Source organism: Puntigrus tetrazona, chromosome 10, assembly GCF_018831695.1.
Source record: "Puntigrus tetrazona isolate hp1 chromosome 10, ASM1883169v1, whole genome shotgun sequence".
NCBI classification, from domain to species: Eukaryota; Metazoa; Chordata; class Actinopteri; order Cypriniformes; family Cyprinidae; genus Puntigrus; species Puntigrus tetrazona.
Window position 1 is genome coordinate 10,086,555 of NC_056708.1, and position 23,844 is coordinate 10,110,398.

At 39.1% G+C, this 23,844-nt stretch overlaps 1 protein-coding gene across 1 annotated transcript in view; it reads right to left on the bottom strand.

Annotated features, from left to right (window-relative positions):
• Window positions 1-23,844, bottom strand: part of dchs1b (dachsous cadherin-related 1b) — a 92,423-nt gene that overhangs the window by 20,084 nt on the left and 48,495 nt on the right. The window contains exon 3 of the mRNA XM_043249926.1: window positions 855-1,043. Coding sequence (XP_043105861.1) covers window positions 855-1,043 — 189 coding nt within the window. The remainder of the gene's footprint in view (window positions 1-854; window positions 1,044-23,844) is intronic.

Consider the following 23,844-nt stretch of genomic DNA (forward strand, 5'->3'; position numbering starts at 1 on the left):
GACGATAACGACAACGGGACTGTAGATACTGTCACACTACTGTCTAATCAATCTGGATGATTTCTGGTGTGTAATAACGCAGAAGAAAACGTCACAGTGGGGTATAATTGCCTTTCCAGGTTATGAGGGGCCAATGTGCTGCAGTATGCAGCGAGTTGTTCGTTTTATGGCTGCATTAATAATTGAAATGGGAAACAAAGCAGGCCGCTGCTAGCAGCTTATATAGTGAAATAGCATGAGTGTGTGTGTGTACAGCACTGTGCCCCTGGGACACGGCACTTTATTGCCTTTTCATTTACACAGCTCATGATTGTTGTTACTGGCAACTAAGTGAAGACAGCATTGAGAAGGGCATGTGACTGGGCACCTAGGTGCTAAACGACAGAGTAGAGGTGTTTTTTTTCTTAAGTCAGCCTTTATGCTTCGAAATTGAGTTGTAAAGGGTTTTCAAAGCTGCAGTGTGTACATTTCCAAATTAAAAAGTGTATTAAATGTATTAATGACCAACAATTTTCAAAGTGGTCTCACAGTTTTAGACCTTGACATACAATGTGGGCCTTAAAGCAATTTTGTGTTGAGTTTAGTGATGTAACGTTATAAAATTCATGAATATTTTGAATTTACTTTTACATCTTTATTTTTAATTTTAATGTTAATTTTATTCATTTTGCTCAGTGCTTTTTTCATGTATTCTTTTTTCTGTATTATAATACTCGTTTCAATGTATTTTTTATTTATCAATAATATATGTATTCAAATACAAGGCCTTAAATACTGCATTAAAGTTTCTTTTATAATGCAGGCTACAAATGTTGATTGAGCCCAGAATATTCCTATATGAGGCAGGTACTCACCCCATCTGTTGCAGTGACAGTGAAGTCGAAACTGTCCGATCCCTCATCTCGATCCAGAGCCACACTTGTGCAGACCTGTCCAGTCTCCTTATTAATATTGAACTGGCTGGGTGGAGTGCTAGCGGGCCCGGATCCAATCGAGTACGTAATGGCCCCGAACGACCCTCCGTCTGCATCGTCTGCTTTTACCTGTGGAGCACAAACACAGAGAACATCGTCAGAATTATGGCTGACTGACGTCATAAACCCTCATCTCCAGAGAGTACAAGAAGATCAGATTCAGAGGTCTTAATATGTTTTCATTAAAATAATTAATCAATAATCCTGAGAGTTCAGTACAGCCCCATTAAATAACCAAGACACTCCAGACATAAATCCCCATCCCTTTGTATTTTCTTTCTTTCTGTCCTCTAGCTGATTGTACCATGGATTTACTGCCAGCCGGTCTGCTCTTGGCCGCACCTGTCTCATCAATCTCTCACAGAGGAGTTGGAAAACAAGAGAAGGAAGAGAGAGAGCAGCAGGGATGAAAAGTGTCTCCACTCTACGAGTCTCAATGCCTGCCCTTGAATGCCTGGGTGAATGTCTGTGGAAAGAGGGCCACTCTTGCTGAGAGATGGAGGCTCTAAGGAGTAATGAGGTGGAGGTAACTCAGCATTAGCTTCTCGTGGTGAAGGACGCTACGACTGACACAAGCAGAAAATTCTGGCCTTGCGTTCGGGAAGGGTTTTGGTCAATTACAGGTGACATTAATGTGAGGACAGAAGCGTAGAGTCATAAAATGCATACCATATGCAGCCGTACAATATAGAAAACACTGGTTTCACGAGGGACAAATGTTACTGAGAGAATTCGGCGTATTCTCAGGAGATTTCAAGGACTGTTGCTGCAGTTGCTGAAGGCTAGGAAAGGGAAAAATGTCTTGGATCTCTTTCTTCCACAAATCATAAAAGCCTTTGTTTGTCTGGGCATATTGCCCTCTCTGTCCGCTGGTTGACATGAACAAGGAAGATGTGTAAGAGATGGTCTGTATCGGGACAAACTATTTTTTGAGCTAAGGAAGAAGTCAAAAGTAATTTATTACAAACAGCACGATCCAAAATTTGGTGTAATTAATTTATATTTTTATTCTTTTGCATTAAATTGCCAACATTGACGTTACAATGTATATATTTTTACAAAAAAATTATTATAAATTAATGTTCTTTTTATTTTTTACAAAAAATGTAGCTTCATTATCACAGGAAAAAAATGACATCTCAAAAAATATAAAAACAGACAATTAGTTATTGTGAACTTAATAATTCATAGGTAAATATGTGTATATATGTATGTATGTATATGTGTATATATATATATATATATATATATATATATATATATATATGTATATATATATATATATATATATATATATATATATATATATATATATACACACACAACTGTAAAAAAATTTTATGTTTATATGTATACATATCACACACACACACACACACACACACATTTCTGGTGAGATCAAGTCAATTTCATACTAACCGAACCAGGAGAAATTTCTTCTAATTTGCGTTTTCCTAGCAAAATCTTTGCCAACAGTTCATATATAATCATTAAGAAGATATTAAGTAAAGGATAATATACACTCAGGTCATTATCACAATATAAACCCAGACAGGGGACTCGTATCACCCTGAAGGGGTTTATTTAGTGATAATTACCGCCTGACTGTGTGTTATCATCCTTATTACACAGCTACTTATCAAATAAATAAATAAATGCAGTGAAACATTGACATAATTTCATTATTAAGAAGAAAGAGGCTGCAGAATGATACAAGAGACATAAAATGTGGTCTCCTGGCAAAACAGACAATTATAGTTTAATGGTCATTATACAGAAAATATCTGACTGCAGAACGCAGCGAGTGGCCAGTCAGAATCAAGCATTCCAGAGAGCCATGAAATGCAGAATTATGGTTTATGAAAATTTGCTGTTTTGAAGCTAGTAAATCAGCTGAACTCATAATACAGTTAAAAGAAAGCGCAATCGCATTTTTACACCCACCACCACAGATAATCTTCATATTGTCACGGCCGTATAACTGCAGCTGTACAGATGATTCACATTACAGTCCTGACATGGTGAAGCTGAGGAGAGAAGCTGTACAGGAATCTCAGGCCCTCACTCAACAGGGTTCCTGCTACCGGAAAGGTTGAGGTCAAGACCCCTCAACTCTGCTTTATTCAGTGACCTCTCGCCCACCATGACGCACTCTGTAAACAAAATTACTCCGGTGGTCCACAAACCTTCCCATTCATCAACTCCAGAAAGACCTGAAGACCCTAGCGCCTGTAACACAACAAAGGGCTCCTTGCAAAACATCAAGGGGAAATGACCTTTGACTCTGCCGAGCCTGCAAATATTTAATACGGTAGACTCTGGAAGAACTTTCATAACGTTGTTTCGTGCCATTTATGAGGACTGTTGCCATTCATGAGGATTAAAAAAACACACAACTTTTTTCATGAGATTTAAAGGATTTGAAGTCAGGCAACTTTTCTTTAGAGATACTGATGCTTTTTTTCCCAAATATCCATTCCAATAATAATATTTTTTGAAAACAGGAAGTATAAAGGACGCAAGGTGATTGTCCTGTTAAGTTGTGTTACCAAAATCCTCAGTAAATCTCATTCTGGGTGATAGGAAAATGTATAAATTGACAAATTTATTATGATTATGGGTTTTGTTGTACTGCATTTAAAAAAAATGGATTTGAATAAAAAACGAAATAAAATACAAAAACTTGCAAAATGTTGCACAATCCTCAGTACTAAAATTTTAGATCTATAAAACTAATATAAATAGCAAAGTATTTAGATTTTTAGCTGTACTACACTTTTTTTTTTAAATAGATGTTCACAAAACACAAAATGCAATGCACAAAGTATTTAAATATAACTAGAGTATTCATAAAAATATATATATAAAATTTAATTAAATACAAATAAACTAAATTTTACTATAATGCAAATATCTTCTATAAAAATATAAATCTAAAATATTTATACATCACCTTTGAGAATAATGAGGAGAATAAAAAAAAAGTCAAACATCTGGATGCATTACAGTAATAAGAATGGGATTTGTTAGCTTTTTTTCTGTTTGCATTACAGTTGCTTCTCAGCTTGATATTGGAAAGAAAAAGCAAGTGACTAGTTTTTAATATCTATAATGGGAAAACTCAAGGTGCAGTTATTACAAATCAATATCAAAACACCTGCTCAGAGAATGCTGTCCGCATTTCACGATGCATTCCCACGTGCGCTTTATGTAGAGTTCTGGAGCGCCGTAGCGGCTTGCTGTGGTGTTCTGGTATGAAGGGAAATGCTCAAGTATGCAGTGATAGACCATCAGGTGAATTTGTGCTGTGACTGACGTGTCCTGAGGAGCCAGATCTCGTTCCAAACGCTCCGCTCTGCAGCGGTCAAATTTTTCCCATCTGTTTTTCCCATTACCGCTGTTATTTCCTGTTGGGATTACGTGTGGTGAAATACTATCTTTGACAAATCAAAGCCCCGTGTTTGCCTGTGTTCTTGGGATATTTGGGTAAAGTGGGTGGGATTAAGCACCTGCAATAATGACTCGTCCTGGGACTCTGCGGTAGCCAGGCCTCGCTCTCAGGACGCTGATAGAAATGACAAGTCTAGCCCACCTGGTGAGCATGACCTCTACACTACCCCATTTTTCAGAGCAGACTACAGCCAATCATTTCTACTGTATTAAAAAATTAGAAAAGCTTTGAAAGAATTAAAAAGCTGTGAATGATTGGATAAGGTGTGTGGGGTAACAGGGCATGAAGGTTCGACAGTATGTGAGTGTTTGTGAGTTTGGGATGGTGGAACAAAACTGATAAACTGATATGAGAACAGTGTAAAGAAGTGTTCTTCTTTAAATAGGGTGCAGGTGAAAAAGGCATTAAGGGGCCCGGTGAGGAGCCAGCGCTGAGGTCTTATCTGCAGGGAACTAGTTGATAATGAAAGCACATCCATTTTTCACAGTCTCTGACACTGCACAAAACCTGCATGTAATTTGGTTGGTGAGAAAAATACAAGCACATGTTTGCGCCCCTATATGGATATTTATTTTCTTGTAAATTAAAAGAAACAAATGCATTAATGTTTAAAAAAGAACATTATCAGAGGTGGTCGGTAATATAATGCATCATTTATATGATTCATTTATTATTTAACTATGCAGTTGTTTCTAAACAATGAATTAAGATGTATTAAATTAACATTTGTGACCCTGGACCACTAAACCAGTTATAAGTAGCACGGGTATATTTGCAGCAGTAGCCAAAAAAACATTGTATGGGCCAATATTAACGTTTTTATGCCAAAAATCATTAGCATGTTAAGTAAAGATCATGTTCCATGAAGATATGTGAATTTATGATTTGTGAATTTCCTAACATTTTTGATTATTAATATGCATTGCTAAAAACTTAATTTGGACAGATTTAAGGGTGATTTTTTTCCCCCCTATATTTTTCAAATAGGTCTAATATTGTCATCTAGTATATCGTCAATGGATAGTTATTTATTCAGCTTTTATAAATCTTAATCCCAAAAATTGACACCTATGGTTTTGTGGTCCAGGGTCACATTTTTTAAACATTTTTTTACTATGTATAATAATGTGTAATGTATGCAATTTACTTTATCTTATACTTATCTTAAATTAATTGAATTATATATTTTTATATTGTATCATTTATATTATGTTTATTTAATTGTTATATTAAATTATATATATATATATATATATATATATTTTGTCTCGTCTCTGGACTATTATTGTTTTTGTCTCATGCCATGTGCTCTCTGTGCCCTACCTTCCCTTCGTGTTAATTGTATAATTGTCTTCACCTGCTCCCTGTTAATTTAGTCAATTTCCTCGTGTATTTAGTCCTGTGTGTTTTGAGTTCACGTTGTCCGATCGTCGATGTTACCTACACGTGGTTTATGTTCTGCCTGCCTGCCTGTATTTATTATTATTATTATTGCCCGTTATTGGATTAATTCTGTTTAAGTTTATGTTACTTGCCTTGTGCTCCTTCCCGTGAAACCACTTAACGTGACATAACATATATATATATATATATATATATATATATATATATATATATATATATATATATATATATATATACATATACAAATGTATATTTTTATTTATGAATTGAATTATTTGGCAGATATCTATAAATAGAGTTAGCACACTTTACAAGAGATAAAAAGTTCAGCGAGTCTGCAGACTGAAAGTGGGCCATCTAGATTTCCTGCACACTCATCAATGGCAATTAAGTGTAAAGCCGTACAGTATTTCTGCACACATGCAATAATCTATCTTCCATTCTGGCATCAATCAATCTGTCAGTCCTGACGAGAGGCAGAATTCCCATCTGCATCACTCCATTCCTTATCCATCAATAAATTAAACGTCAGACTCTGAGGGCTTCTCAGCGTTGCAAGCAACAAATCACTATCTCGCTACGCTTTTCAAAGCAGATCAATAATGTCGAGACGTTTTCAGCCCACAACACGCAACTAGAACTTTCAACCACCACTTAGTCTTTCTGTTATTACTGAACTCGACTTGTGTGAAAACACTGTAATAATTCTGTCTGGATGAAGAGAGACTCATCCATTCCATATCCAAAACTACTTTTGGGACAAACGCTAATAGGACTTAACACTGTGCGCCATAATTCATCAGTTTCTTAGGTTGCAGACGTCTCAAGAGCCTGGTGTCTGCCGTAATGACTAACCAGATAAACTCTGATTAAAGGAGCGAATCTGTAATTGAAGGGTTGCATGGACTTTATGATCATGTGGTAGACGTTTTCCATTAAAACCTCTCGAAAACTGGCGCAATAAATAATGAGTCATGAAACAGCAGTTTCTTATTAGTTAATATTAGATGCATTTATCTTGACCTACATAACAGAATTCATCTCAGCGAGTGCAATATCTTATTTCGCCTAGTGCCGCCCCACTGCACCCCATATTATCAAGTTTAGACCAAGAGAGGAAAAAGACAGCAGAACATGTGTGTATTTACACGGATATTTAGATAGACTTTCTATAACATCTTAACATGCATTAAACAAGTTATATATAAATATATAAAATACCATCAGTGAGTGATTGCATTACACACTGCAAATGTATTTTAGGGTCAAAACCGTAGTAGATAAACCGTATCTAGTAGATATTTCAGTTATTTCAAGTGGACAAATGTCCGTATGTGAATTGTATACAGCAAACAACAACAAAACTGCCTGCTGTCTTTGGTCAGTTTTACAAGAGCAATAAATTGTTTGTTATTCCATTGCTTACAGTCTCTAACATATGGTCTAAATTAATAATCTTTGAGTTTATCTCTTGCTAGCATCTAATGTCAAGAGGTTGACGCTGTAATTTATCTGCGTTTTTACCGAAGACAAAACACCGAAGGCATAAACCCGTTGACCCAAACACAGGCGCACACAAACAATTTCAGATAAGACAACAGATCTTTTACAGGTCAATGCTTGTCCAACAAGAAAATCTGTGTTATTTTTACATGTCTCAGCAAACTTATAGAGTTTCTCGCTAATGCACCCAACCCTTGATATCTGTAATTCAAGATCACCTTGTTAATCTTCGATTTCTTGTTTCGTTCCCAAGGGAATCTGCTTCTTAAAATCGCAGGGATAAGAATAAGTAAAAGAATCCACTATTACAAGGTCTCATGTCTGTATCAAGATCGCAAGCAGTGCTTTGGATGTGATTAATTGAGAGCTAAGCTCTGGATGTCCTTTCCTTCACCGTGACCTTTTTTTCCCAGTGATTTTGTTATGAACCTAAATGAATTCATCTAAGAAAAAATTCTGAAGAATGCATCTAATGTATTTTGCCCATAAAGCGACAGTGGGGTCCAAAATCACAAATGGGACTGTAGGGACAAAAAAAAAACGCTTTAAAACATTCTTAAAAAAATATACTTTTGAGAGAAAAGCATACAAAACCAAAAGAAAGAAGGCCACATGTACAACAGGTCCCTTTCTCTCAAAAATTGCCTTCTTTTAACCAAAGTTAGCTAAAAAATTGACTACTTTGCAGAATTTGCAGTTTTTAAAGACTTTATTGATATTTAGATCAATATTTAAACATATTTACAAAAATTAAGGATTCAACATAGATCTAACAAGTTTTTTTCCCTTTAGGGGAAGGGCCTAGACGCTGTTGATATAGATTGGTTCGGGAATTTAAATATTTTAAAATAGCCTGTTCCCTTGGAAACATGAATAATGGATGAAGGATCATCTAAGATCAATAGAGCTCATAAATCAAAATCCTAATTCTTCCTTTTCAATACATCACTTACCACCGGAGAGAATGTTGCAGCAAATTTTGTCCATTGACTTTTATTCTTTTGAAGATCGAAAAAAAACTAAAAAATTGCGAAAATAATGAATCACAAATAATCAAAGATCACTATAACTCATAAATCACATCAACTCTCCTCAAATATCATTAACCAGACTAACCACCAATAGTCTTATTAATTAATGAGAGCCTTTACTGACATATAGTGTTATGAAGGCCAGAAAAAGCCAGTGCCTCCCACACATTTGGGAAATGGTAGTTCAAAGAGGAAGTTGGTCTGGCACTCATATGCCAGCGCTAAAATACGATGTCTATTGTATGAAGTGATGAAAGCGAGGTGGTTATATTGGAGCAAGCCTGTAGCTATTCTTTGATCCAGGCATGAATCAGCAGACTGCACTGTTCATAAATGCTTTACTGTTAATTAGCGGACTGCAGTGCACATGGGCTGTTCAATGATTAGCAAAAGTAGACCTTTGATCGATAATTTTTTATAATGTTATGCACAGGATGTGACAGGTTGTTTTAATTGGACAGTTTGGGGATAATGGTTTCCATTTCTATCAAGTGATGCTTACTACGAAAAATACAACCAGAAGAACCTACTGAAAGTATATGCTAAAGGATATAGAAATAACATCCCATTACATTCATTAAATTATGTTTTCAGAGCCATTCTAAAGCAAATCTACATTATTTTCTCTTTAGTGGTTTAATGTGAGAAATATTCCACAAAACAGGAATATTGCTAGCAATGGCCAGATTAAAATTCTAACAAATCCATAAAAAGCAAGTATTAGAAACACAAACCCAGACACAAACTAAATAAGAAAGACAAATGCTTCCAGACTCTTTTATGAATGAAAATTCATTACTTCCAGAACAAACCATTCTGCCATTAAACGTTCATAAAGACAGCTGTAATTAAGCTGGACACTGATGGACCGGGACAGTCCAGAGCATTTTATAAACTGGCAACAGATGAGAGCAGACAGATTCCAACCACTTCTCTTCCTCGATGGATCTGTGTCTCAACAACTTCAGACCGCACTGGCTGACTCCACTCAGAACTGTTTGTGTAACACGCTGCACCTTTAAGAAAATTTATGGGCAAGAGCATCTCACTCCGAGGCACTGAGCTATGCATCACTACAGAGAACATAAAAGGCTGTATTTTAGTGGTTTTACAAAGAAGGAAGGGTACAGTGTGGCTATTTTTCCTCCCAACAGCTATTGCAAGATGCCACAAGAGTCTTGTTTTCCTTTTACAAGTTTGTGGGATCTGGACTTGGTCTTCATTCCAGACTTGTGTATGCTTTTGAAGTGTATGCAATGCTTGTTGGTTGCTTCCAATTTGTATTTCATGGCAGAAGTATGTACACAGAAGAAAAAAGCACAAACATATTATATATAATTCATTCCTCTACTTTGGCAGCTGAGGTTTGGAAACATTTAGCATGCTCCACTAAGGGGGCAATGTGCTCAATGGGATATCAGAGAATATTTTAAAAGACCAAATTTCTGCAAAGTTATACTGTAAACTTTTTTTGTATGAATCGTTAACATGTATCCTACAATGCACTCGAAGCACATCTACCTTACCGTTCCAGGCATTGTAAAGTGGATTCATGTGATTGTTCTGATGGAGCCTAGGGACCAATCCCGTTAAATGCAGGCTGATTAGCATCCCTGCTAGGCCTCTAATGAATGTGAGAGAGCCTTGAGAGCTTAAGTTCTCCCAGATCTGGCCAGAGTTCCTCATCAGGTCTGGCCAGGGACAGCAACTCATCTGTACATGCACACTGATTATAACCATTAAAAACAAATCCAGAATGTCACTGTCATTTATAAGAGATGAGCATGTCATCACAGGGAAAATATTTTATATGTGGTGTAAGGATATGTAAGGAAAACTATTTTGTAACAGGGTCAGTGACAAATAAGAGCGTCCAAGGAACTTTCTTAGTACATTTCACACTACTGCTTAAACATTTGGAGCCAGTAATATTTTCTTTTCTTCACATTTATCTTTTTTTAAAAGAAATTAATACTTTTATTTAGCATGGACACACTAAACTGATCAAAAGAGACAGCACATTTATAATGTTAAAAAAGATTTCCCTTTCCAATAAATGATGTTTATTCAAAGATCAGAAAGCATAGAGAATAGAGAAAAATATAAAAACACTTAAGCAGCATATCAGAATGATTCTTAAAAGACTGGAGTAATTAATTAAATTTCTACATTTATTTGAACAGAAATAGAATTGTATTAATAAATTGTAATTTTAATAATCATTTTAATTACTATATTTTACAGAGTGTAAACTTTTGAATGGTAGTATGCTGTTTATATGTGACTGTTTTTTTACTGCTTATTTCTTTCCTAATAAATAATACAATTACTTAATAATGAAACATATATAAAAAATATTATTTTAATGTTATCAAGTCAGTATTCCCTTGACATTTATTGAATTAACTGTTGCGTGAGTTTAATACAGAAATTTAAAACCTGTTTCATGTGTATTCCAATCATCGTATGATTGTATTAAAAGGTCCAGGTAAAATCATGTCAGTGACCAAAAAACTAAATTGTCTGTGGTAGCTTTACTAAACCAAGCTAACAAGAAGCAGCTACCTGCAGTAGTTAACATTAGTTTAGCATGAAAAAAACACTCCCTCGTATTGTGACTTTGGACTGTAATACTACTCAACTCTACATGCAGCACATTTAATGCACAGATCCGGCCTTTTGAGCATATATGATTTTTTTTGGCCTATTGTTTACATTCACTTTAGACACGACTAATATCCAATATATGTGTGTAACCCTATAGAAAATAAATCATTTCACTGATAGGGTTTAAGTAGGTATTTTATTCAGTTTGTTTTAATTTGTATTTGTAATGTTTACTCTTTCCTTTTTCTTCTTTTAAAGTTAACTTTTTGCATATTACGTTATGTAGCGTGAAGTTAGGTAGAAATGCACAGGGGAAAACGTGGTGCATACAATCTAACTTGTTTGGTTTTTATTGATTGGATATCCTGTAGTTTAAACCCGCCCCAAAGTAGGTGAGAGGAATCCGATTGGTTAATAGAGAAAGAGGAGGAAAAAAGGAGAGTCGTGAGTCGAACGAACTTGCGAGACATTAGGGGAAAATTGGGCTTTTCGTTCAATTGTCGTTACCCGTGTGTTTTTTTCCTTTTGTATTGATTATTAACATACAGTTAATATTAACGTCGAGTTTATCAGCGTTTTTTTCAAGAACGTTTACGGACATCGCCGCTGCGACCATCAGCTGTACTATAGTGTTCGTGTGTCAAAACGTTCACACGATCGCTGTCGTCGTGTACCGTGGATAGACGTTTCTTCGTTGGATTTCAAGATCGCAGGACTTTTTTTTCTTTTATTCCTCCGGATAGCGCACCCAGCTACCGGAAACGTTGGGTGTTCCTCCGGCATCGTGGGACAATCGACGCTTCGGTGGAATATTGAGATCGCGATCCGGGAACGGGAAGAAAGGGTACTTTGTATTTGTTTGTTCGTTTGCTCATTCGAGTGAAGCGGCCAGTTTCAGTTTCAAGGCCTCAACGCACACTAGCCACGACACAGGCCTGCAACGGGGAGGTGTGTGTGTGTGTGTGATTTTGTGGGCCCACTGTTGTCGCTGTTTGTTACGTTGATTTGATTTATTTATTCAGTACATTGTCTGTTTTCCTATAACCTAAAGAGGGAGGGAGATACGTGGTTTTGAGAAAATTAGGATTTAGGAAGTATTTTTCATAATTGAATTACCTTGTTTTACTTTTCTATTTCATTAAATTATATTTTTTCTATCCGTGAACCATCTTGTTTGTTTTCAAGGGTATTGTCTTCGGAAATAACGTATAAAAAGGTAAGATCAGAGAGAGAGGGGGGCCTTAATCCAACAACACAAGGCATTTATTTATGAACCAAGAGCAGTCCCTTATAAATTTCTACATCAGAAAGAGAGGGGGTGCTACACAAAGTGGGGGCTCGTCCGGGATCACTCCTCTCTCATAAGTCAAACCTTTAAGAAAAAAAAGAGCACAGTTAAGCACAAACTAACAGGCCTTCTAAGTGACAGTGGTTAAATACACCCTCAACATGGCTTTGGGAAAACACCCTTCTTTAAAAGCAGAGTTAACCAGTTGGTGTGAAGAAGTGGGCATCTGCGAGACACATGCTGTGATGTTGTTGAATGTACCCACACGCACAGAAGTGGCAGTTATTAAAGATGTAATGCAAGGGGTAAAATCACTAGGAAGAGTTCGTGTAAGAGACACCAGAGAAGGACCTACCTCACATTCTATGCTAGTATTGTGTGAATGCAAACAAACTGTTGATGTCACGCGTATACCACCAGAATTGACGCCTGATGAAACAGGTGAACCCTGGACAGTTGTAGTAGTCTCTACACAAAGACACCTTACCTGACACTCCATCAGATGGATTTACTGAAAAGCTTACAAAGTTTCTGACGGGAGAAGGAAAGTCATTAGCGGATGTACAAGCTTTGTTTTCTCCCGCAGTTCAGCCGATGGGTCCCCAGAATCCATCATACGGGCCGTGGGTGAGATTTTGGAAAAGACTGTAAAACCCTCTGGAGAAAGCAGTGCTTACAGACGTCTACGTACCTTTTCTGCCATAATGCCAACACCCATGGGAGAGGAAAGTATGGAGAACTGGATGGAACAGGCCCGCTTAATGATAACAGAGTGTGAATGCAAAAAAAAGAAAAACGACGAAGAATTATTGAAAGTGTCAAAGGACCGGCATTGGAAATAATAAGAGCAGTTCGTTTCTCCAATACTGAGGCAAGTGCGTTGCAATATTTGGAGGCATTAGAGAGCACATTTGGGTCATCTGAGTCTGGGGAGGACTTGTACTTTAAGTTTCGTTTGATGCGTCAAAATTCAGGTGAGGCTCTGTCTGAGTTTCTAAGACGTATTGATAAAGCCCTGCACAAAGTAGTGGAAGCGTGATGGACTGTCTCCTAGATTGGTGGATAAGGTTCGTGTGGAACAGCTGATAAGAGGTGCTGTGCATTCCGACATGATGTTACTTCAGTTAGGACTTCGTGAACGAAGGGAACGCCCGCCCTCATTTCTAAGTCTGTTGAAAGAGATACGAGAGGCTGAGGAAAATGAAGCAGCCCGACACAGGATGACTGCTAAAGCCAAAGCGATACGTCTTCATGACGATGGGGAATTAGCCCTCAGTCATTCATGAACTCAAGTCAGAGATTCAGGAGCTGAGAACACACATATGTGGAAGTGAGTTTAAAGCCGTGACCACGTCTTCCATGGCGCTGAAAGCAAGAGAAGAAACATGCAAGCGTACTGATAAGACTGACGATTCCGAAGTGCGGGAGCTGAAAAAGCAAGTTCAACAGCTGCAACACGAATTGGCAGTTATGAGTGTTCGCAACAATCAGCAGACGCCCTCAGTCCCTGAACTGCAACCGAAATCCTTCCAGTCCCCGACCGTTTCTGCCTCATCTAGATTCAAGACAAGTAGGAACAAAGATGATTATTTCTGCTACCGCTGTGGCGAAGATGGCCATATTGCCACCAAGTGTCAAGCTCCGCCAAATGCTGATCAGGTGATTCAGAAGCTGGTTCGCTCTCTACGAAGGGCCAAGAGTGGAAAGCATGATGAAGTATTCAATCAGAAAAAAGATTTTAATCAAGTATGTTTCTCGAAAAGAGGCCAAACAGAGGTACGCGGGTCAGGTGATTTGCCCAAAGGACTGGTCGGACCAGCATCAACTGTAGAAGTGAAGCTCAATGGCTGTTTATGTCGCGCTCTTTTAGACAGTGGGTCACAAGTAACCATAGTATTTGAAAGCTGGTATTCCAAGAACCTGAGTGATGTGCCTATTCACCCTTTAACTAGCCTATCCATATGGGGCCTCAGTTCTTCTAGCTATCCTTACAGAGGTTACATTGTAGTGGATGTCACTTTCCCTGCCTCTGTCACTGGGATTGAAGAGCCACTGTCCATCTTGGCACTGGTATGCCCAGACCCTCCGGGTCCCTCACAGCTGCCTGTCCTAATTGGTACCAACGCAAGTTTCTTTAAACGTCTTGCTACCCTGAGTCGAGAGCTAGAAGGATCCAGTGTGGCACATTCCCTGAGAATCCAGACTCAGCCCTTAGAGACCCACTTTCCTCGAATGTCCGAGACTGATCACCTCGCTGACAAACCTGAAGGAAATCTTAAGTGGATGGGGCCTGGACACTGTATTGTTCCATCTAAGGGAAAGATATGCACAGTGTGTAAAATGGAGACTGACCAACCAATGAAGAGAGAGATCTTTGTTGTGGACGGACCGGTGCAGGATAGTTTGCCATCTGGACTGTTCATAACTCCAGTGATTCTGCCTCCTTCTGTTGCTGAAGATATGAATGTCAAGGTACTGGTACACAATGAAACCTCCAAAGATATCTCCATTCCAGCTGGAACTGTGATTGCCAATGTTTATTCCACCGACACAATCACTACCACCTCAAAGAGCCAGAGCTCAACGGTAATTGACCCTCAGCTGTTTGACTTCGGTGAGTCAGCACTACCTAAGGCCTGGGAACAGAGATTGAGACAGAAGCTGTCGGCCAGGGAGAGGTGTTTTCCAAACAAGAATGGGATGTAGGATTAGCTCAGGGGGTTGAACATCGTATTCGTTTACATGACGCCAGACCATTTAGAGAACGCTCCAGACGAATCGCTCCTGCGGATATCGATGATGTGAGGCGCCACATCAAAGAACTGCTGGCTGCTGGAATCATAAAAGAGTCAAGGAGTCCATATGCTTCGCCCATTGTAATTGCATGGAAGAAGAGTGGGGCCATCAGAATGTGCATTGACTACCGAACTCTTAATGCAAGGACTACCCCAGATCAGTACACCACACCCAGAATCGAGGATGCCTTGGACTGTTTAGCAGGTAGTAGGTGGTTTACAGTATTGGATCTTCGTAGTGGGTATTATCAAATACCCATGGCTGAGGAAGATAAAGAGAAGACAGCCTTCATCTGCCCTCTGGGTTTTTACCAATTTGAACGGATGCCACAAGGTGTTACTGGAGCTCCAGCCACGTTTCAGCGGCTGATGGAGAAAGCTGTTGGCGATATGCACCTTTTGCAAGTCATAGTTTACCTTGATGACATCATAGTGTTTGGACGTACACTTGAAGAACATGAGGAGAGATTGATGAAAGTGTTGGATCGTCTCAAAGAATGTGGTCTCAAAGTGTCGATTGACAAATGTCAGTTCTGTCAGCCTAAAGTGCAGTATGTAGGTCACATAGTGTCTGCGGCTGGAGTGTCCCCTGATCCCAAAAAGATTGAAGCTGTAACGAGTTGGAAAATGCCAACTGATCTAAAATCTTTGAGATCTTTCCTCGGATTCTGTGGATTTTACAGACGTTTCATAAAGGGTTACTCTGCCATAGTGAGGCCTTTGTGGAACTTACAAAAGGTTACCCTCCAACATCTGGAAGAACTAATAAACCTGGAAATGGCGGTGCTATTTTAAAGAATCAGAACCTTTTGGAGAGCGTTGGGATGACACCTGTACAACAGCTTTTAATCAAGTCATTCACTGCCTCACAAATGCTCCTGTGCTTGCTTTTGCAGACCCCACGAAGCCATACGTACTACACGTGGATGCCAGCATGAATGGTCTAGGCGCTGTCCTGAATCAGGGACATCCTGAAGGGCTCAGGCCAGTAGCCTTTGCAAGCAGGAAGTTGAGTGACTCAGAGGGACGTTACCCAGTTCATCAGTTGGAATTCTTGGCATTAAAGTGGGCAGTGGTGGACAAGTTCCATGACTACCTATATGGTGCCCAGTTCACAGTAATGACAGACAACAACCCACTTACGTATGTGTTGTCCAGTGCCAAGCTGAACGCCACAGGTCATCGTTGGTTAGCTGCATTGGCTACTTATAATTTTAATGTAAAGTATAAACCTGGGCGTCATAACATTGATGCAGACATCCTTTCTCGTTATCCCTGGGAACCCAACAAGTCCTCAGATTGGAAGGAAATACCCAATTCAGGTGTAAGAGCTATCTGTCAGTTAGCTGTCGCTTCTGAGACTGAGGAGTCATCAAGACTGGCAGATCAACTGGGTCTTCCTCCCCAGAGTATTCCTGAGGCCTATGCTTGTCCAACCACGCTGAGTCTAAGTCTAATGGAACAGCTGACTAGTTCAGAGCTAAAGACTGCACAAGAGGAGGATCTTATAATTGGTGACATCAAGCGAGTGTTAGAGTCAGGAAAATAATTACCTCTATTAAGAGTTCCAACCCTTATGTTACACTGTTACAGAGACAGGGTTCTAAGCTAAAAATTCAGAATGGACTTTTGTACAGAATTACCCAGAGTTCCTCTGGAAAAGAAAAGTTGCAGCTTGTCCTTCCCGAAAAGTACTGGACTCAGGTACTGCGGTCTTTGCACACGCACGAATCAGGACATTTGGGAGTGGAGAAAACAGCTGAACTCCTAAAAGATCGTTTCTATTGGCCACGGATGTTTCAGCATGTGGAGCAGTATATCAAGAACTGTGGACGTTGCATTGCAAGAAAGACTTTGCCAAAGAAGGTTGCTCCATTGAACCACATAACCAGCAGTGGGCCACTTGACCTTGTGTGCATAGATTTTCTGTCACTTGAGCCTGACTCCAAAGGATTTGGTAACATTCTTGTGGTAACAGACCATTTTACCCGTTATGCACAAGCATTCACCTGTAAGGATCAAAAAGCTCTGACTGTCGCCAAAACCCTGTGTGACAAGTTCTTCATTCATTATGGTTTACCCTCTCGTATACATTCTGACCAGGGTCGAGATTTTGAGAGTGGTCTTATAAAGGAGCTATTGAAGATGCTTGGAATTCGAAAATCCAGAACATCACCGTATCATCCACAAGGGGACCCACAGCCAGAAAGATTTAACAGAACTCTCTTATCTATGCTTGGGACACTGCATCCAGCAGAGAAAAGCCGATGGAGTCAACACATCAATTGCTTGGTACATGCTTATAATTGTACTAAAAATGAAGCAACCGGTTACTCACCATACTATCTTCTTTTTGGAAGAGAGGCTCGTTTGCCAGTGGATGTATGTTTTGGAACAGTACCAGATGGAAAGGGAGTCAACAACCATCATCAGTATGTGCAAAGGATGAAAGTGGACTTGCAAAGAGCCTATCAGCTAGCAACGGAAACTGCCCAAAAGTCTCAACAAAGAAATAAGCGAATGTATGACAGGAAAGTGAAACACCAGATCTTGGCTGTCGGAGATCGAGTGTTGATTAGGAACCTTGCTATGGTGGGAAAGAATAAGCTTGGTGACAAGTGGAGTTCCATTCCTTACCTGGTAGTTGAACAGCTCACAAATTTACCAGTGTATCGTCTGAAACCTGAAAGTGGTATGGGAAGTGTACGAACTTTGCATCGAGATCATATCTTACCAATTGGGGATGATGTGAGACTGACTGCTCCTCCAGCATCAGTGGATCGTCTGGCACAACCTGAAACAAGAGCACGATCTGTAAAGAGAAAACAAGGAAATGGATCAGGAGGAACAAATGTGACCCTGGAAGTAAACAACCAGGAGAGTGATTCGGGAAGTGAAGAGGAGTTGTGCTACTTTTACCCAGACCGGGTGGAAAACCAGCCACAAACAAAGAGTAGTGACCCTTTTACGCCTTCTGTGGAAAAGGACGCTATCTACGGTGAACATTACTTACTTGAACCTTCTGCTGATGATACTGTACCTTTGCTCCAAGACGAATTCCTAGAAGAATCAAACCTAGCTGAAGCAGGGGAACCAAATCTAGAAGGGGGAGTGAGTCGGAATAGGAGTGTCCAAAGAGATCCAGTAGAGCCAGTCCAGTTACGCCCCAGAAGAGAAATAAGGCCTGTGGTTAAACTGAGCTACGACAGATTAGGCCAGCCCACTAACCGTTCTCTAAATTCGGTTCAAAGAGGGATGGTAATAACTGGTGGGGGTAATATAGGGCTGAGGAAAGCATTCTGTAATACAGTTTGGTGTCACCCATTAGCTCAGTGTTCTTGGTGTGCTCTATTAAATAATTCCCTAATACCCAGAGTAGTAGTCCCAGTTTAGAAAATAATCTCATGGGGGCATGAGATGTTTTAGAAGGGGGAGAGTGTAACCCTATAGAAAATAAATCATTTCACTGATAGGGTTTAAGTAGGTATTTTATTCAGTTTGTTTTAATTTGTATTTGTAATGTTTACTCTTTCCTTTTTCTTCTTTTAAAGTTAACTTTTTGCATATTACGTTATGTAGCGTGAAGTTAGGTAGAAATGCACAGGGGAAAACGTGGTGCATACAATCTAACTTGTTTGGTTTTTATTGATTGGATATCCTGTAGTTTAAACCCGCCCCAAAGTAGGTGAGAGGAATCCGATTGGTTAATAGAGAAAGAGGAGGAAAAAAGGAGAGTCGTGAGTCGAACGAACTTGCGAGACATTAGGGGAAAATTGGGCTTTTCGTTCAATTGTCGTTACCCGTGTGTTTTTTTCCTTTTGTATTGATTATTAACATACAGTTAATATTAACGTCGAGTTTATCAGCGTTTTTTTCAAGAACGTTTACGGACATCGCCGCTGCGACCATCAGCTGTACTATAGTGTTCGTGTGTCAAAACGTTCACACGATCGCTGTCGTCGTGTACCGTGGATAGACGTTTCTTCGTTGGATTTCAAGATCGCAGGACTTTTTTTTCTTTTATTCCTCCGGATAGCGCACTCCAGCTACCGGAAGCGTTAGTGTTCCTCCGGCATCGTGGGACAATCGACGCTTCGGTGGAATATTGAGATCGCGATCCGGGAACGGGAAGAAAGGGTACTTTGTATTTGTTTGTTCGTTTGCTCATTCGAGTGAAGCGGCCAGTTTCAGTTTCAAGGCCTCATGGCACACAAGCCACGACACAGGCCTGCAACGGGGAGGTGTGTGTGTGTGTGTGATTTTGTGGGCCCACTGTTGTTGCTGTTTGTTACGTTGATTTGATTTATTTATTCAGTACATTGTCTGTTTTCCTATAACCTAAAGAGGGAGGGAGATACGTGGTTTTGAGAAAATTAGGATTTAGGAAGTATTTTTCATAATTGAATTACCTTGTTTTACTTTTCTATTTCATTAAATTATATTTTTTCTATCCGTGAACCATCTTGTTTGTTTTCAAGGGTATTGTCTTCGGAAATAACGTATAAAAAGGTAAGATCAGAGAGAGAGGGGGGCCTTAATCCAACAACACAAGGCATTTATTTATGAACCAAGAGCAGTCCCTTATAAATTTCTACATCAGAAAGAGAGGGGGTGCTACATGTGCAATTCCCACCCAATATGATTGCTGTACTATGAATTAAGTAGACCCTTCGGTTCTGAATAGCTGTGTTATTAATATTATTTAGATAAATAACGTTGAGAGCCATGGACAACAGTATAAATTTCAAAGTGTCATCTGTGTCAGGTGTGAGCAAAAAATGTAGCCACTGTAGACATTGCTCTACTGTAAGAACATGTTTTACCACATATTTCACCAAACACTTATGCTTGAAGCACACGGTAGTTTATGTCATTTCCTGACCATAATTTGAGTACAAACCCATTGATTTATTGATATTACCTCAGTGATGCTGACAAAGTGCAGGCCAGAAACTAAAGGAACGCTGCCTCCTCCTTCCATACATCCCTCAACCCCTGACCTCGAATGGCACGAGCCTTACATCTCAACACTCTTACGGTAAATGATCCCAGCCCTAAGGAAGAGGGAACGAGGATGGGGGTTGGGGGAAGGAAAGACTGGAAGAAACATGGCTTCATGGCACCGCCATCCTAACTTCCCCTCTCGCCGTCTCCTCTCAGATAGTGTGGTCTTAATTACGCAGCCGCCCAAAAACCCAAACAACGTTAGTGCAGCATAAACTGACCCTAATATATAACCCACAATGCTTTTCAACGCAGTGGCCACAGTGACAGCAGCAGCTCAGTCATACGCCACGACAGCTATTCTGGATGAGGGAGGATGGCTTGAGTTTGGGAAGGGAAGGGGCGGAGCTAAAGCTTAACAGACTCTCCAGTCTGGGGGAGTTCGGTGGATAAGCATGATCTGTCAAAGCCCCATAAACATGGGCAGACAAATGGAGTGTTCTCCTCCGAAAACATGGATGTGTGCTCCATACGGTATCACTTTGACTTAAAGGCACAGAGCACCAGGAGTCTTTTAGCTTATTGAGTTATTAAGGTATGCAGGCCTCAGGTAAATCATTCTGAACCCCAAGAGAAGAAATGAAGAAGTTTATGTGGATGTCGATTACAGCATCTGTAAGACTTATTTTGGCCTTTATTTACAGGACTGTAGAGAGCAGATCTGTTACCTTCTTACATGAGTCGTCTTAAAGGGACAGTTCATCCAAAAATCTTTTCTTCAGTGGAACCAATAGATGATATTTTGAACACTGTTTATGTCCACACAATAAGACCCCAATGTCTTAATCTATTTGGTCTGGTTCCAGGTTTTGAATGGCACAAGGGAAGTAAATGATGATTTGTGTGTGAACTATCCATTTAAAAAGGGTTATAAATAAAAAGCCTGGCAGAGTTGGTGAACTTGAGTTTTTCCAACAGCAAGTTTTGTTGTTGTTATAAACAAGTTCTGCCACAGAGTAAATCGCCAGCATTATGATGGGAGACAAACTTGTCTGTAAGTTTACAAATTACATACAAGTATCCGTGAGGCATAAAGCCACTTTGTGAAAGGAAGTACACTGACAGTCACATTTGGCTTTGATTATGGCAGCGTCCTCCTTTTCCTGTCACAAATTTTAACCATTGCTGACAAACGGTTGATCAGACATGGTTTAGATTTCACCACACGTCCTCAAACACGAAAAACATGGGCTGAACGTCACAAAGCTGAATTCTATTATCATATTTTTGTGTCTTTTATAACTGTTCGCCATTATACTTTGGGAGTGAATCATGAATATAAAAAAATCTTAAAAAGTATTACTATTTTCAGCGCTTGAAAAAACCAAATCAGCATATTATAATGATCTCTGAATGATCATGTGACACTGAAATGTAGAGTAATAACCACTTAAAATTAATCTTTGCCATCACAGAAATAAATTACATTTTAAAACATACTCAAATAAAAAAAGCTGTTTTTAGTTCTAATAATGTTGCTGCTTTTACTGCATTTTTGATCAAATAAATGCAGCCCTTGTTAACATAAAAATCTTACAGACTCCCAGCTTCTAATAGTAGTAAATATTTTATTAAAGTTTTTGATGACAGAATTTTTTCATCTGAACAACGTGCAGAGAAATCAAGTACAAACCGGATTTTAAAAAAATTTTGTTTTTTAAATTTGACTTGTTTGTAATTTTTTAATGTGTAATTAAATATAAATTTCATTAGCTGAAATATCCTACAGTATTTCACCCTAACTTTACACGCTCCACCTGTAGAGGTGTACACAGCCGCTGGTCATGCTGGGGTCATGACCCATGAAGCTTTAAAAGGTCAAGGTCATAGGTCAGCAAGATGTCGTCCAGTTCACTGTCAGCCACCACCTGGACCCCTGACCCCTGACTGCTAAGCGGCAAACGCAATCCTTTCACTACATCTAAAATGAGCTGTTCATTTGGACTGCGACACATGCCACATAGCCAGACAATGAGAGACCACCTGTTATCTTTAAATACAACTCATGCACAAACTTGTGTGGCCTCCTCTCATCTCTTTTCATAGGAGCAAATAAATTCAATTAAGAAGAGGGATATCCTAAGGCATGATGTCACTTGCTTTAGTCAGAGGGTCAGGGGCTCAGTGTGACCTCATTAAACTGTGGAAAGCTGTTACACGTTGGCTTCATCTCCGCACACAAACACACACTTGCTTTGTAAGCTTGGGGTGAAATATCAAACTGATTTCGGTGTCATGTGACTTCGGTGGTAGGGGCGAACTCGGGCAGGACACATGCGAATCAGAGAGGTCATGAGATTGCGTTTCATTTGAGCGTTGCTAATTAAAACTGTGTGAAAAGTTAAAAGCAGAGAGACCGGGCAACTCACATTCATTAGAGAGGATTATGGGAACACAATGATGGTGATGAACGCTAAAGCATCTGATCAGAGCACGGATCTCGATCATGTGCCTTTCTATGAAGAGAAATCTCAATGTTCATAATTTGTATGAATCTTTTTAGAACTAATCATTTTAATTCCATTTGCCTGAACAAAATTAAGTATGTCGTTTGGTCAGTTCAAGGCAACAGGCAAAAACTGAACAAAGACAATACTTAAACTGTCCTTTCTGCTATTGTTGTGCTCTTTTTTGCTAAAGTCATGACTAAAGGTTGGAGGAAAAATGAAACTCTTTCTGGAGCCATATATATATAGCCATATATATTATATATATATAATTCAGTCAATCTATCCTTTCTTGAATGAGTTTAGTGAATGAAAGCACTAGTGATTAAACCTACAGAAATGGCTAACGAATGATTAAGTGAACAAATCTTTTCAGTGATCATTTGAATGAATTAAAATGCTCAGTTGCATGAAACATGACTTGTTAAGCACAAACTGGAACTGAACGGCTAGTGCCATATGTTTCAAGAATGGAAAACATTCAGGATAGCTTTTAAGAAAGTGAACGAAAGATGCTAACAAGAACTATTCCCCACATGTGACTGGAAAAAAATACTTAAGGAAGAGTCAAATTTAAGCTCCGATAAAAGAAAAGCAAAACATCTGAGGCCTGAAATCAATTACGCGAACCCAGAAAGTGCAGGCCAAAGTATGGAGCGAGCGGGCCGGTTCTACATCATTTTCCTATCTCATGTAGCTAATGACTCAGGTCTTATCACCACCCCATGACGGAGCCCCATGAAAGATGGAAATCATTTAAAACCACATCCCTTGACCTTGTTCCCACAATTTCACCACAGAAAATAAAAATGTCTACCGACCAACTTTTTGAGATACATGCCCACTTCATTCCTGGCATTCCTCTTGGGTTTCTACTACATCAACACAAATTCAAGTTTCCAGAAGTCACGGGACCACCTACTGCAACCTGCGAGGTCAGTTCAAGCGCTGGTCATTGAGTTGCAAGTGTGTGTAAGAGGCTTCCAGGCATTGTGGATTGTTTCTCGGCTCCTTGACTGTGGCAGAAATTACTTTAATACGCGTTAATATGAAGTTGGCCACAGTTTCACAACCAGAGCCCTTTGATTGGGGCTTACAACATAGAGACCTACTGCACAGACAATTTTAATGATAAACAATAATTCATATATCATATAAAAAAATCTAAAGTTTAAAAGTCAGTTTAAGTTTCAAAACATCATTTAAACTATGTAAGGTACAAAATAATATAATACAATTAGTGCAGTCAAGTGATTAACTGCGATCAATCACATCCAAAATATTTTTTTCTGTCTACATAATAAATGTATGTTTAGTTATTATGTAAATAATATAGCACT